This window comes from Erpetoichthys calabaricus, chromosome 13 (assembly GCF_900747795.2).
Source record: "Erpetoichthys calabaricus chromosome 13, fErpCal1.3, whole genome shotgun sequence".
Lineage (NCBI taxonomy): Eukaryota > Metazoa > Chordata > Cladistia > Polypteriformes > Polypteridae > Erpetoichthys > Erpetoichthys calabaricus.
This window is the reverse complement of record NC_041406.2, coordinates 78,958,180-78,973,660: the sequence shown is the minus strand read 5'-3', so window position 1 is coordinate 78,973,660 and position 15,481 is coordinate 78,958,180. Positions and strand designations below refer to the sequence as shown.

General features: G+C 37.9%; 1 protein-coding gene across 1 annotated transcript in view; it reads left to right on the top strand.

Moving 5' to 3' along the window:
- Window positions 1-15,481, top strand: part of thsd7aa (thrombospondin, type I, domain containing 7Aa) — a 486,116-nt gene that overhangs the window by 459,215 nt on the left and 11,420 nt on the right. Inside the window, exons 25-26 of the mRNA XM_028817154.2 lie at window positions 6,563-6,645; window positions 12,373-12,586. Of these exons, the coding sequence (XP_028672987.1) occupies window positions 6,563-6,645; window positions 12,373-12,586 (297 nt within the window). The remainder of the gene's footprint in view (window positions 1-6,562; window positions 6,646-12,372; window positions 12,587-15,481) is intronic.

The window sequence follows — 15,481 nt, the reverse complement described above, 5'->3', positions numbered from 1 at the left end:
TGTTCATGCTGACAGAAAATGTAAGGGAATTGCCCTAAATTCTGTTTATAACTATCCTTTATTTCATAACTATACCAAAAAATAAAACAATAAACATGTTTTTCAGTTAATTATAAATTATAGATAGAATATAAAGGCATTTGCCACTCATAATGGATTGGGCTACTCATTCGTTAATGATGAAACCATAGTCATTTTATGTTCAGTTAACTAATCAAGCTTTTATTCATGCGCTACAGTATGTGTGCCCTGCTTTCTTTTAACAGAAAGCACAAATGCATGTTTTTCACAGAAGGCCCAAAGTTTACAACAAATTGGGTCAGGTTTTTTTTTTTTTTTTTTTTAAGTTTCATGACTGTGTTTTTTATATTAATTATTAAGCATATCTTTAAACAAAGCACTCAGTTTTGAGAGTCAGATAAAGTATACCACTCAGCTTATACATTTAGGGGAAACATTTAATACTGCTGTTTTAATAACATAAAATGTCATTACACTGTACAACACTTATTTTAGCCAAATGTTTATAGCATAAATTATTTGGAAAAGAAATGTTGTGCATTGTACATGACCAATTAGTGACTAATTAATAATCAAATAACTAAATGGTTCATGAATTACATACAAAAAGAATTGTCCATATATGAGCATACATGTATAATATATATGTGTGTATATATTGTGAAAGGATCAGACTTGACACACTTAAAAAGTTTGGGGCAGCCACCCTTGGCTGCAATGGGTTTGTTTTGTAGACAGAACTGTCTCTGGTGGAGTCCAGACGTGAACTGCTTGAGGTTTGGGAAGATGGAGGTTTTAAGTGAGAAGACAGGAAGTGACGTAGGGGAACAGGAAGTGACCGTCTTCTGACATCATCATCAATGATGGGTCAGACAGGTTTTTCCGCGGCTGGTCCGCTGAGATAATAGTAGAAGGTTTAGTGCTCCCCTGGCCTGGCATGGAATTACCTTCACTTGGTCCATACAACATCCTCCTACATGCATGACAATATATATATATACAGTGCATCCAGAAAGTATTCACAGCGCATCACTTTTTCCACATTTTGTTATGTTACAGCCTTATTCCAAAATGGATTAAATTCATTTTTTTCCTCAGAATTCTGCACACAACACCCCATAATGACAACATGAAAAAAGTTTACTTGAGGTTTTTGCAAATTTATTAAAAATAAAAAAACTGAGAAATCCCATGTACATAAGTATTCACAGCCTTTGCTCAATACTTTGTTGATGCACCTTTGGCAGCAATTACAGCCTCAAGTCTTGTTGAATATGATGCCACAAGCTTGGCACACCTATCCTTGGCCAGTTTCGCCCATTCCTCTTTGCAGCACCTCTCAAGCTCCATCAGGTTGGATGGGAAGCGTCGGTGCACAGCCATTTTAAGATCTCTCCAGAGTTGTTCAATCGGATTTAAGTCTAGTCTCTGGCTGGGCCACTCAAGGACATTCACAGAGTTGTCCTGAAGCCACTCCTTTGATATCTTGGCTGCGTACTTAGGGTCGTTGATCCTGCTGAAAGATGAACCGTCGCCCCAGTCTGATGTCGAGAGTGCTCTGGAGCAGGTTTTCATCCAGGATGTCTCTGTACATTGCTGCAGTCATCTTTCCCTTTACCATCGGGTTCTTGATCACCTCCCTGACTAAGGCACTTCTCCCCTGATCGCTCAGTTTAGATGGCCGGCCAGCTCTAGGAAGAGTCCTGCTGGTTTCGAACTTCTTCCACTTACGGATGATGAAGGCCACTGTGCTCATTGGGACCTTCAAAGCAGCAGAAATTTTTCTGTAACCTTCCCCAGATATGTGCCTCGAGACAATCCTGTCTCAGAGGTCTACAGACAATTCCTTTGACTTCATGCTTGGTTTGTGCTCTGACATGAACTGTCAACTGTAGGACCTTATATAGACAGGTGTGTGCCTTTCCAAATCATGTCCAGTCAATTGAATTTACCACAGGTGGACTCCAATTAAGCTGCAGAAACATCTCAAGGATGATCAGGGGAAACAGGATGCACCTGAGCTCAATTTCGAGCTTCACGGCAAAGGCTGTGAATACTTATGTACATGTGCTTTCTCAATTTTTTTATTTTTAATAAATTTGCAAAAACCTCAAGTAAACTTTTTTCACGTTGTCATTATGGGGTGTTGTGTGTAGAATTCTGAGGAAAAAAATGAATTTAATCCATTTTGGAATAAGGTTGTAACATAACAAAATGTGGAAAAAGTGATGCACTGCGAGCATCAGCTGGATGATAACATACATACCACATGACCACAAGACAAGCACATTAGTGAGTCTTCATTGTTTGCTAATTTATTTTTATTTTAAAGTTACTTTTTTTTAAAAATATTTTTCTCAAAGTAATTAAAAAAAAAAAACACTTTATTTCCCTCCCGGGCAACACAGAGCATTTCAGCTAGTGTATATATATATATGGAAGCGAAGGTTTGTGATACGGTTTTCATATTTGTATATACAGTATATATACTGTACTGTATATGCACCCCTGGGTTTTGAGCCTTGATCTCTGTCTCAATCAACAGCCTATGCCATTATATGCATATCATGGCTCATCTCAACCATGAAATTTGGCTTTGGATCTTTCTTACGACAGGCAGACGCAGACACATGCTGTGGCTGACATTCTTCTCATAGCAGACAGCAACATGGTCACACACCTCATGGCAGCGACACAAACCTGTGCCGTGGTTTACAAGAAAAGCAGAGGGGTTTCATGTCCTTCTCATGGCATACAGCAATACAGTCCCATGAGTTACAACTAGCAGTGACTTGGCTGAACACCATAGCTGACAGGAACAGCACATTGAGGCACATTGCACAGGCAGACTGAAAGAAATACACAACCAAAGAGTTAGAGGTGCAGGCTTCCTAAGCCACATTAGTGGGCTTCAGGTCCATTAAGCACGTGGGCATGTCTGTCAGGAAAAGAGCCACAGTGACATTAGATGGCAGTGAAGGACAGTGCCAGCAGACAGCAGAGTGACCTGGGGGACTGTGTTTCATGAGAGACACTTTCTTCAAGGACCAGGGGTCCGACTGTTAATAGTTTCATATAAACACGCTCAGAAAATTATGAGTTTTGGAGAAACAACTGACTCCTTGTTTTGTTATTGTTATAATTTTCCAAACTGGAAGCTAAAGCTGTACTACTCTACTCCTCCAAATTATTTTAAAATACCAATACCTAATTTAACAAAATCATTAAAATGATTCATAAGTTTTCAGTAACAATAAACAAAATAACATGCAAGAAGAACAAACTATAATAAAGAAAGCATTGAGAAAATATCAATTAATTAAGAACTAACATTTTACAAATAACTTTGTGAAAGGAGAAAAAAAGAAAACTTAGAAAAATATAAGAGAACTCAAAGAATAAAGAAATCTTAGAAATCGATTCCAAAATAAGAATCAGATGACTACAGACCAGTGACACTCTCTCTAGTCATGATGAAGTGCTCTGAGAGACTGGTGCTGGGACACAATAAGTAGAATATTCCAGGTAGTCATCATTACCTCCAGTTTGGCTTCTACCACAACTGCCCTATAGAGGATGTTGTATTCCTTGCACTTCTTAATCATCCTGGCACATGTGGATAATTCAGACTGTTATGACAGAGTCTCATTTGTACATTAAAGCTCATCATTTAACACTGTTGTGCCATCAAAGCTGTCCTTCAACTACTTCAATTAAGGACTTAGCACATCTCTCTGTAAATGGAGTTTGGATTTTTTCTAACTGGCAGACCTCAGCAGATGCATATTGGCAGCATTACATCCTTCATGCTGATGCTCAACACATAACACTCTACAGAGTAGTTTGCTGGGCTCCCTGTACTCCTTGTTCATTTATGTTTGTGTGTCTGGACATAGTTTAATTCCGTTGTTAAATTTGCTAATGACACCAACATTATAAGACAGTTTACAGAGAACAGGTCTACCTGATGACTCGGAGGGCCACAGTCTCACACTCAATGTCAACAAAAACAGGGAACTGGTCATAGACAATAGAAAGTAGACCACACTTCCATCTACATCAGAGAGGATGCTATTTAAAGAGCAAGCACTTTTATATTTCATAATTGACTAAATGAAGTGGGCACAACACATATTGTCTGTTGTGAAAAAGGCTCATCAGCACCCACCTCTTCATCCTTCAGACATCTGAGGACAGTTTGCATTTTTCCATCTGTTCTCACAAAGCATTTACAGCTGTATATTGGAGTCCATCCACACTGGCCAGATCACATCCTGGCTCAGCTCAAAAGTGTAAAGCACTGCAGAATGTGGTGAAGGTGGCACAGAATTTTACTGGCCCTGACCTTCCTTCTGTTCTATTCATATACAACACTTGCTGCCTCAGAAAGGCAAGCTGTATAATTAAAGACCTCAGCCATCCTGCACAGCTTCTTTTCTCACTCCTACATTCTGGCAGATGGTACAAGGCCAAGGGCAGTCACACCAGTAGATTCAGGGACAGTTTCTCCCCAGAAGCTGTAGGATTGCTGAAAAGTATTTTTGTCAACTGATCTAAGAAGATTTGCAAGTAAAACATTTCAGTCTAGTAGTTACACATGTTAATAAACTTGACTTAGACACCTTGACCTTGAGATTTGTAATCTTTAAAACAGAAAGATTTCAAAATCAAAAATAATTGACACAACTACTTTTGTTTGATCGATATACTAGTCTAGCCAAAGCTAAACTAAGAACCCAGGAATAAATCAAGACGTTAATGATGGAACATTGCAAAGGTCAAAATAAGAAAACCAAACCTAAATCTTAAAAAGAAAGTCAAAGCCCTAGCAAGGGCCACAGTGAGGAGCTGTGGCAGCAACGAGACGTTTTATTTCTATCATATAACTGTTATTTATAACACCTAAGGGCCACAGACCAGTTGAATGCCTTGCCCCATTTCACTCCAGAGTATGTTGAAGACGATTAACTAAATGGGCAAAAGAAGCAGGGGCATGACAAAAACATGAAAAAGGGGTCAAGCCAGGGACAAGTCCCATTAAAGTTATGATATCCAGTGAAAGAATAGTGCCATTAAGTGAGCTGCTTTACCTAACACACTACCTTCCTGGAGAGCTCCTGTTGAAATGAGGTCTATCAAGCCAGACAATCTTTATATCCTTTTTTTGTTATTTACAGCTCAGAACGTCTGACTGCTCTTTCATTAGATGAACACTGAATGAGACTTAACTTCTGCTACCATAATTTTGCTGGAACACAAGTAAACACTGTATTGTGTACATAAATGTTTCTCCATAACAAGTTTTTATCATCACCACCATGACAATATTTATTATAAATATATGTGTTGTTAGCCAAAGTGTTTTATATGTGGCATTTGTGATTAGTACTTCTTCATTACAATTCCATGGCCCTGAGCTCAGATTCTGGCCTGCACATGGTCTTTGTGGCAATTGCATGGTCCTCCATTATTTCTCGGGTGTCCCTCCCATATCTTAGAAATGTGTGTGTTAACTGTTGACTTTGACATGTTCTGTAAAAGTACGTGTGGGTGGGTGTCCCTTTAAGGCAAACCCTGGTACAGAGTAACATCTTTTCTTGGGCTGATTCCTGCTGTGGAACCTTACAATGGAAACGGTAAGTTTATAGCTAGATACAATGTAATTCAGTGCATGCCGCCAAAAATAATTAGAATAGTAAATTTCAAATTGCTGTTTTTTCTGTGTTCTAGTAATTCATTTTGGAGATAAAGTGATGATTTAGCAAAAATATAGTTTTTTCACAATTATTCTTGTTATTTTAAGAAAAATAACCTTCAACTCTGATTGACCCTGCCATGAAAAAATGCAAGTTCACAAATGTTATATTAATCTTTTAATTTCCTATACATAATGTTATTAAATTCTTCCTTTAGTAAGCAAAATATATGTAAGTGGTTACTAATTATCATTACATAATTACAAACAGCCTGTAATGTGTTATCCCTTTGGTAAGAACACTTTAAAAAATGAAGAAAGCAGATGTTAATGTTAAGCTAATCCTTCTAATGGTGAACATTTGTACATTCACAATGTGAATATTGTGGACATAATGTAAGGAATTTATTTACTAATGGTAACAATAAGGCAGTTCTGACTACACTGCAAATTGCTGATTATGTGACTTTTTAAAGCCATGAGTCTTTAAAAATGGTCATAGTCTGGCTTTTCAGCCCTTGGGACACTTGCTACTCTCCTTCACCTTCTGACTTTGCTCGCATGAATGCAGGATGAAATGAATTATTTACTGTGATGTTTATGCACATAATGTGTAAAAACCCCATGGAGTTGTTATTGAGCTTACAAAATGGCATTTTATGTGAAAAGCAGAGGGGTTTTGTTGGTCATTAAAAAAAGACAGTAATAAATGTGCTCTCTATTTGTGTCATACAAACTGTGTAGCAAATAATCTTGACAGCAGACCTTCAGACCTCATTCTGTACCCAATTTCACTCTAGAGAAAATAATTTTATCTCTTATGATCTGTTAATCAACATTTTGTAGGTGGTTGCCCCTTAACAACAAGACCTGTGTCTGATAGATCCTGTGATCCACCCTGCAACAAACCTCAGTCCTACTGCACCGAGGTAAGAGCTTTATGATTCTGAAAATATGAATATGTGATTGCTTTTTAAAAACACCTTTCTGTTTAATTCCTAGTTGGTGTGGTAGTCCCCAGAGCTCTGGTTTCAAATCCCAGATTGTGCACTGTCTATGTGAAGTTTGAGCACTCTCTCTTCGGCAAGGGCTTTGCTCTAAATACTTTGATTTTCCAACACCCAGAAGTGTTGGTGGGTGTGCACGCATTCATATGTGTTTGTGTGTGTGATGAAAACATGAGGCACTGCCTGTGCTGAACTGGTAATAGTAGTGGTCTGATGGTGATAAAAAAATAAAGTATTTGCATTGCACATATGTGCATCATTTAGCAGTTTGATATTTTTATGATCATCAGCAGTGTTCTACTCGAGGAGAGGCTCAAGGCCTCCAGTTTCTTACTTTCTGGTCATACAGTAAGTCTTAGATTGATGTCAGCACACTGAATTACACATAAGTACACAATTATTTATTGTGCAAGTAATAACTTCTTTGACTCTTCCAATGAAACAAGTTAAACTGAACATTTATTAAAAAAATGAAGGCAAGTCAGATTGTCAGCACACATATCAAACTTTATTCTTGCAGCTATAGTGCCTGGACCCATTCAAAATATTTTCAAAAACAAACTTTTTTCCAAAGATATTGTTTCCATTAAACATGTTCATATTCCCTCTTGAGTTAATTATGGAGCGAACTGGAAAGAGAAGGCGAGTGAATGTGAATGGCTATAAAAAGTCCATAGTATATTTGATTTATATCTGATTTACATTACTTGACTGCTTCATCTTTGGTCAAAATCAGAAGCCAAAAAAACCATTCCCGGATAGGCTTGCCATATGCTCTGCTTTTCTAGCTGTATTTATAAACAAAATACTTTTCTATTTTATTTCTTATGATTTTTTGGTACTGTCTGAGTGAGGCTGCACCTGTAGTTTGTGGATTTCATGTCACAGAGAGCTGAAGTAAAACTTAAAGGCATCATTGCAGATTAGCGTGCAGCAGCACTGCATCATTTGTTTTAGTGCCTGCATGCTTACTTCAGTTTTAGTTTTAATGCACACACTTCAGTAATGGATGGAGACATGCATAATTTTGCAGAAGAATGGATATTGTAGTTTAAAATTTAGATTGCCCTTCAAGTAGTGATGTATGGGTTCCCAGAAAGTGGCCTCAGTTAAAGGGGCCATTTAAACCAGATATATAAAAGTAAAAGAAAATAACAGAGAGCGTTTAAGGAGAGTCAGAGAGTGTTAGTAAGAGGAGGAGAGTTTTGAAGTTGTACTGTTTGGAGCTAAGAGAAGATATAGGTGCCTTCCAGAGTCTGAGGGTTTTACTGAAGAGAAGATGAAATTCTTTTGTTATATTAGGAATACACTAGCCCTTCTACATATGGTAAAATATTGAGCGCACTCTTCAAAAAGAACACCAAGCCAAACTGCTTGATATAACTCAGCAAGCAGGGCAAAATATTTTCCTTACTTTTGGAAAAGCTGCTTTAACTATGGTCGCTCCTCTCAATCACTACTGGACAGTTTCCTGGCATTTCAACTACAACAAGGAAAGTTTTTTTAAATTATCACTTATATTGGAATGTGTCGTTTGTTGTAAATACAGTCATATGAAAAAGTGCATAATAATTGACTCTACTTTCAACAAAATAGATAACAGTGGTATGTCTTTCATTTCCTAGAAACATCTGAGTACTAGGGTGTTTTCCAAACAAAGATTTGTAGTGAAGCAGTATTTAGTTGTATGAAATTAAATCAAATGTGTAAAACTGGCTGTGCAAACATTTGGGTCCCCTTGTAATTTTGCTGATTTGAATGCATGTAACTGCTCAGTACTGATTACTTACAACACCAAATTGGTTGGATTAGCTCGTTAAGCCTTGAACTTCATAGACAGGTGTGTCCAATCATGAGAAAAGGTATTTAAGGTGGTCAATTGCAAGTTGTGCTTCCCTTTGACTCTCCTCTGAAGAGTGACAGCATGGGATCCTCAAAGCAACTCTCAAAAGATCTAAAAACAAAGATTGTTCAGTTTCATGGTTTAGGGGAAGGCTATAAAAAGCTATCTCAGAGGTTTAAGCTGTCAGTTTTAACTGTAAGGAATGTAATCAGGAAATGGAAGGCCACAGGCACAGTTGCTGTTAAACCCAGGTCTGGCAGGCCAAGAAAAATACAGGAGCGGCATATGCGCAGGATTGTGAGAATGGTTACAAACAACCCACAGATCACCTCCAAAGACCTGCAAGAACATCTTGCTGCAGATGGTGTATCTGTACATTGTTCTACAATTCAGTAGTTCAATTTGCATAAAGAACATCTGTATGGCAGGGTGATGAGAAAGGAGCCCTTTCTGCACTCACTCCACAAACAGAGTCACTTGTTGTATGCAAATGCTCATTTAGACAAGCCAGATTCATTTTGGAACAAAGTGCTTTGGACTGATGAGACAAAAATTGAGTTATTTGGTCATAACAAAAAGTGCTTTGCATGGGTGAAGAAGAACACTGCATTCCAAGAAAAACACCTGCTACCTACTGTCAAATTTGGTGGAGGTTCCATCATGCTGTGGGGCTGTGTGGCTAGTTCAGGGACTGGGGCCCTTGTTAAAGTCGAGGGTCGGATGAATTCAACCCAATATCAACAAATTCTTCAGGATAATGTTCAAGCATCAGTCACAAAACTGAAGTTACGCAGGGGATGGAAATTCCAACAAGACAATGACCCAAAACACAGTTCGAAATCTACAAAGACATTCATGCAGAGGGAGAAGTACAATGTTTTGGAATGGCCGTCACAGTCACCTGACTTGAATATCATCGAAAATCTATGGAATGATTTGAAACAGGCTGTCCACACTTGGCAGCCATCACATTTAACTGAACTGGAGAAATTTTATATGGAAGAATGGCCAAAAATACCTCCATCCAGAATCCAGACACTCATCAAAGACCATAGGAGGCATCTAGAGGCTGTTATATTTGCAAAAGGAGGCTCAACTAAGTATTGATGTAATATCTCTGTTGGGGTGCCCAAATTTATGCACCTGTCTAATTTCGTTATGATGTATATTACATATTTTCTGTTAATCCATCCATCCATTTTCCAACCCGTTGAATCCGAACACAGGGTCACGGGGGTCTGCTGGAGCCAATCCCAGCCAACACTGGGCACAAGGCAGGAACCAATCCTGGGCAGGGTGCCAACCCACCGCAGGACACACACAAACACACCCACACACCCAAGCACACACTAGGGCCAATTTAGAATCACCAATCCACCTAACCAGCATGTCTTTGGACTGTGGGAGGAAACCGGAGCACCCGGAGGAAACCCACGCAGACACGGGGGAGAACATGCAAACTCCACGCAGGGTGGACCCGGGAAGCGAACCTGGGTCTCCTAACTGCGAGGCAGCAGCGCTACCCACTGCGCCACCCGTGCCGCCCTCCAGTAAACTTAATGTCACTGCTGAAATACTACTGTTTTCATAAGGCATGTCATATATTAAAAGGAAGTTGCTGCTTTGAAAGCTCTGCCAATGATAAAGAAAAATCAGCATTTACATATAAAAGTAGTCTTCTGGAGTTCTCCTTTGTCAATATGCTTCAGCTTCACTATACTGTGTAGAAAACATTTAAACGTCATCATCACCTACCATGGATTGGAAAACAAGCATGACAGCTGTTTTAAATGTAGTCCTTCATGCACTGTACAGTAAATAATATTCATCCCGTTTTTACCTCTCTGACTTGAGAGTCTGATGATTTGTGTTATGAACACTAGCCGCTGCATAATCTGATTGCATTGTTTCAATATATCTATTGTAAATAGCTGGATGAAAACTAAACTGACACTTTATTAATATGGTTCTTTTTCCAGATTGTGTGCAGTACACTTTTGTCTGCTGGGCTGTACAACTGAGCCCTAAACGTGACTGGCATACTGTTACGTGTGCCTCTTGCCTTTTAGCCAGTTCAGCTGTGATAATAATAACATAGGTATTTTTACTAAAATAAAATAATGATAGTGTTAAGTTACTTCTTGCTTAAAAAAGTAACTGAACTATGTAATCCACATTACGTTTAATGTGCCACAGAACTTAGCACTGTATGTTCAGTTCATCAACATAAATTTATCGTTTTCTGAAATGCTGAGACAAATTATTTCAACCAGGAGAAGGAATAATGTGATTGCAGGAGTATTTGCCTCAGGAAATTGATCTTTGTGGACTCTTCTACCTATGGCAGTTGAAAATGTGTGCAAAGCAGGCAAACAGAGTACAGTAGACGTGTACATACTACACAATCCTTAACTATAACCTGGTTAAGGGTTTACATGGCCACATTATTGGGTTGTTCATTGAGAAATCTGTGTGATGTAATCAGGCTTCTCACAGATCAATAACCTGGTTTCTATAATTGAAATAAGGCTATACATGGCATTTTAGAAACTGGGTTTCTGTGAGTCACTGGGTTATTATGGTGTGTGTAAGCGTACGTACTTGTTCAGTATTCAGGTCTAAGGTGTGGCATTGCTGCAGGCAGGGATTGTTTGTGCTTTGGAATTCCTTTGTGCTGTGATTACTGTACATGAATTTTGTTTAATATGTTGTCTTATTCTATTTAAAAACTTCAAATCTTTTTCTCAATTTGTATCACAGATGCATGGTTTAACCAAGCTTATTGTTTGTCATTCACATGTATTTCTGCACTGCTTAAGCGGGGTTGGCCAGAATTTGTAGCTGTCCCTAAATAGCCAGTCCAGGTTAATCAAACCTTCTGAGATATTGGAATTTTGTTGATTTTTTTTTTAAATGTCAATGAAAATGGGTGGGAGGAATATGGAGATGGTGAGCATAGGGGGTCTGATTCTAATGCTTCATAAGCAGAACTTGCAGCTGAACTGTGGGAGGTTCTAAAGCATATCACAGTTGGAATCACACCTCCTAACTTAAGCACTAGTACTGTAAATCCACCCCTGTTTAGAGCCTGTAGACCTTGGCATCGTCCTCTATTAGCAGGTTATGGTGATAAAAAAAATCAGGCTAAAGCATTAACTGTCTTTTTGTCATTGCTCAGATCTCACATTTTGGAATGGATTTTCCATGTATATGCATAATGTCAATGCGTATCAACCCTGTAAGCCACATAAATGTAATATACTGTTTAATTCTCTAACAAACTGACTAGAATATGAGTTATATACATTCTTCCATATATATTAATCTATCTTTATAGTTGTAAATTCTAAATACACACAAGACAATTACACAATACACATAAGATATTAAAAGAGAGGCACTTCAAAGATCTTGATGAAAAAGCAGTACATGTACAATATTTACTGGTATGTCCACTTCTTATTGTTTTAAAAATTTGACTGCATCCCATACCTGTTTTACTACGGTGATGGATTTGTGAGATGAATGGATATGTATTACCCCAGGAAACATTTTATTATTCTATAGTATAGGCTTTTCTTTTTTTTTTTTAACATTTGGCCAGATATGTTATTGAGTCAGTAAGCTAGCAAGCACAAGAGCAGAATAAAAACAATTTCCAAGTTAAAGCATTTTAATCATCAAATTACATCTTGGTGTCAAATTAAAGCTACTAATTAACTTTTGGCTTGATTTTCTAAACTCTCTTATTCATTGTCTTATAGATCTCTGTATTTTGTAATAATGTTGAATTATTTTCAATGCAGGCTGGGGTGTGTGGTTGTGAAGAAGGTTACACAGAAGTGATGACATCTGATGGCATGCTTGATCAGTGTACTTTGATCCCAGTCTTGGAAATACCTACAGTTGGAGACAAAAAGGCTGATGTGAAGACAAGTCGGGCAATCAATCCCACCCAGCCATCCACTACTCAGTCGGGTCGAGGAGGCAGAGCCTGGTTTTTACAACCATTTGGGCCTGGTAAGGAACAAGAGCACATTTTCAGGATTTATGGTATATAGTTAACACCACATACTGGCTCAAGGATGTAATATTAGGTACAAGTTAGAATACATTTTTAACTTTCCTGCCTCATAAATGTGAAATGTTACAATGTATTATATACTGTACAATGTCTTACCAACTGTACAGCTGTTGGGTCTAGTAAAACACTTGAACCTTTCAAATTAATATTTGAACCTTTTCAAATATTAAGAGATATTAAAAATTAGTCTTATGTTCATTCAATATTCTTATTGAATTGACTTTGTTTCAGTGTTGACTTTGTTTCATTGTAAGCTGGTGTATTTTTAATGGAGCTTGTATGTATGTATCTCTTCATATAAATGAGCCCATATAAGGCTTTAAAGGGATTTTTTCTTAAATGAGCAATTCACCATTGCACTATGGGATCATAGTTGTCACCTTGTGGGCTAAATTTCCATTGCCTCCAAAGAGGGTTCTAGCTTTCTTTATCCGGGACCAGTCACCTACATGGCGCTCATCATGGCAGCGGTGGGCATAATACAGAAAATAGCCAGCTCACTGCAGAGCACACTCACTCACACTGACACTAAACATAGGGCTGTGACGGGCTATGACAGGCCCTGGCTTTAAATAAAATTTAATTGGTTTAAGAGGGTTTACCAATGTAATAGGTTAGGTTAGGTAGACTTTATTATCCCATAGGGAAATTTGTTTGCAGCAGACATTGTTACAGAGATCCAATAGATAAACAAAGACACAACATTAGGCGACCAATGTTATTGCATAAACACACACTCAAGATTAATACAAAAAAGAACAATTACTTTCAACAGTACACAAAATAATAATGCAGAATTTAACATTTAGCAGCATACCTACAAGTAACAGGATTTAAAATGCTTATAGCTCTAGGAATAAAAGAGTTCTTAAACACATTGCTCTTTACATTTGGAAACCTAAAGCTGCAGCCTGATGGCACCAGCTGGAATTTAAAACAAAGAGGATGTCTGCTGTATGAGTTGGCTTTTTTTCTAACCTGTTTGCAATACATTTCCGTAATGGGTGTCTGCTGTGAACCAATAATTTTACTGCACATTTTTGTAATGTTGTTAAGATGATTTATATTCTTATTGCTGAGGCTACCAAATCAACAGATAAAAGCAAATATAACAATGGATTCAATAAAGGACTTATAAAAAGTGTAATTATGGTTTTGTCCACTTTAGAACAGTTGAGTTTCCTAGGAAGAAAGCAGTGACTGCTCTTTTTTACAGATTTGCTCTGTGTTAAGATCAAAGTTTAGTCTGTTATCAGTGACTGTTCCCAGATATTTGCATTGCTCTACCATCTTCACTGTCTCCCCTTTAAAGTTGAGACACTGGATGGTGTAGACCACCTGAAATCTACAACCATATCTTTTATCCTGGAAACATTAAGTCCTAGTACTAGGGTTAGCCGTGTTAGCCATTATGAATGTAGTGAGAAGTCAATCAAAATTACATCTTTTATTGGCTAACTAAAAAGGCAACTCAGGCCCTTTCTTCAAAGACCTGAGTTGTCTTGAAAGATTGCATATTGTAATCTTTTTAGTTACCCAATAAAAGGTGTCATTTTGCTTGATTTCTCACTAAATATTAAGTCATAAATTAATGTGATCACACCATTGTACAAACACATTTTGTACAATGACAAAAGATCCATTGCTGTCTTCCTTATCTTGTAGAAGTCTCACAATGACAGAGTCCTCTGCAAATTTCAGCATATGTCTATCCTTTGTGTAAACTCCTGCAGTGATTTGTATATAGGATAAGCAAAGGGGGGGGATAACAAACAACCTTCCAGAGAGCCCACAGATGTACTTAGGCTATCAGAGAAACAGCCATTGACACTCACTCTTTGTGTTCTGTTTGTTAAAAAGTCCAGGATATTAGAGAGAGCTCCTTTGTACAGTAATGAAACAGACGGCTACTTACTCCATCTGCACCCGAGCGTTTTTTGATTTTTTTGTTTGTTTAAGGACTTTTCTGATATCATTCTGGTCAAAGAAGAGCTGCATCCTGCTCTAGTCCTCAGTCTGTTCTTTTGCCGACTTACTTCTGAAGCAAAATCCTGTGTTTCAAATCTTGACTAGAACTCATTCATGTTTTTTTGCAAATGATAGTCAATTTTGACCTTTGCCAGTTCAACTCATGTATTGCTTTTTGTATAAATGCCAGTCATTATCTTCATGCCATTCCATAATGAGCCCAGGTAATCAGTCCGTAGTTCATTCTCTATCCTGTTTTTATTCTTCAGCTTTGCCTGCTTTATTTCACATTTCACCTCCTTCTGTAATTTCTTCTGTTCCATTAATGTTCTGTCTTGAAATGCCCTATTTTTCTGGATTATCAATTCTTTTAGATCTCTGGCAATCCACAACTTGTTGTTAGGATATATTTTGGCTGATTGCATGGGTATTGTGGTGTCCTCGCAGAACGGTATGTAACAGCTTACAGTGTCTGTCAGTTTGTCAATATCAGCACAGGATTTTTCAAATACTGACCACTCAAAACATACGTGAAGTGACTCAACAGAGTTCTTGTTCCAGACTTTAATTTGCTTGCTTTCTGGCTTTTCTCTCTTAATGACAGGTTTGTAGACTGGAATAAGCTGGACACAATAATGATACGATGAACCCATCAATGGTTTTGCTCTCGAGTCATAAACTCCTTTGATGTTCCTGTAGAACCGATCAAGCACCCAGTTGTGACGAGTTGGTCTAGTGACATGTTTGTAAAAATTGTGAAGTGTTTTGTTGAGTGCACACCGGTTAAAGCCTCCCAAAATAAAGTTTGGAGAGTCTACAGACAGCGATTCAAACTTCTGTATCACACTAGAGATGTTGTTAAC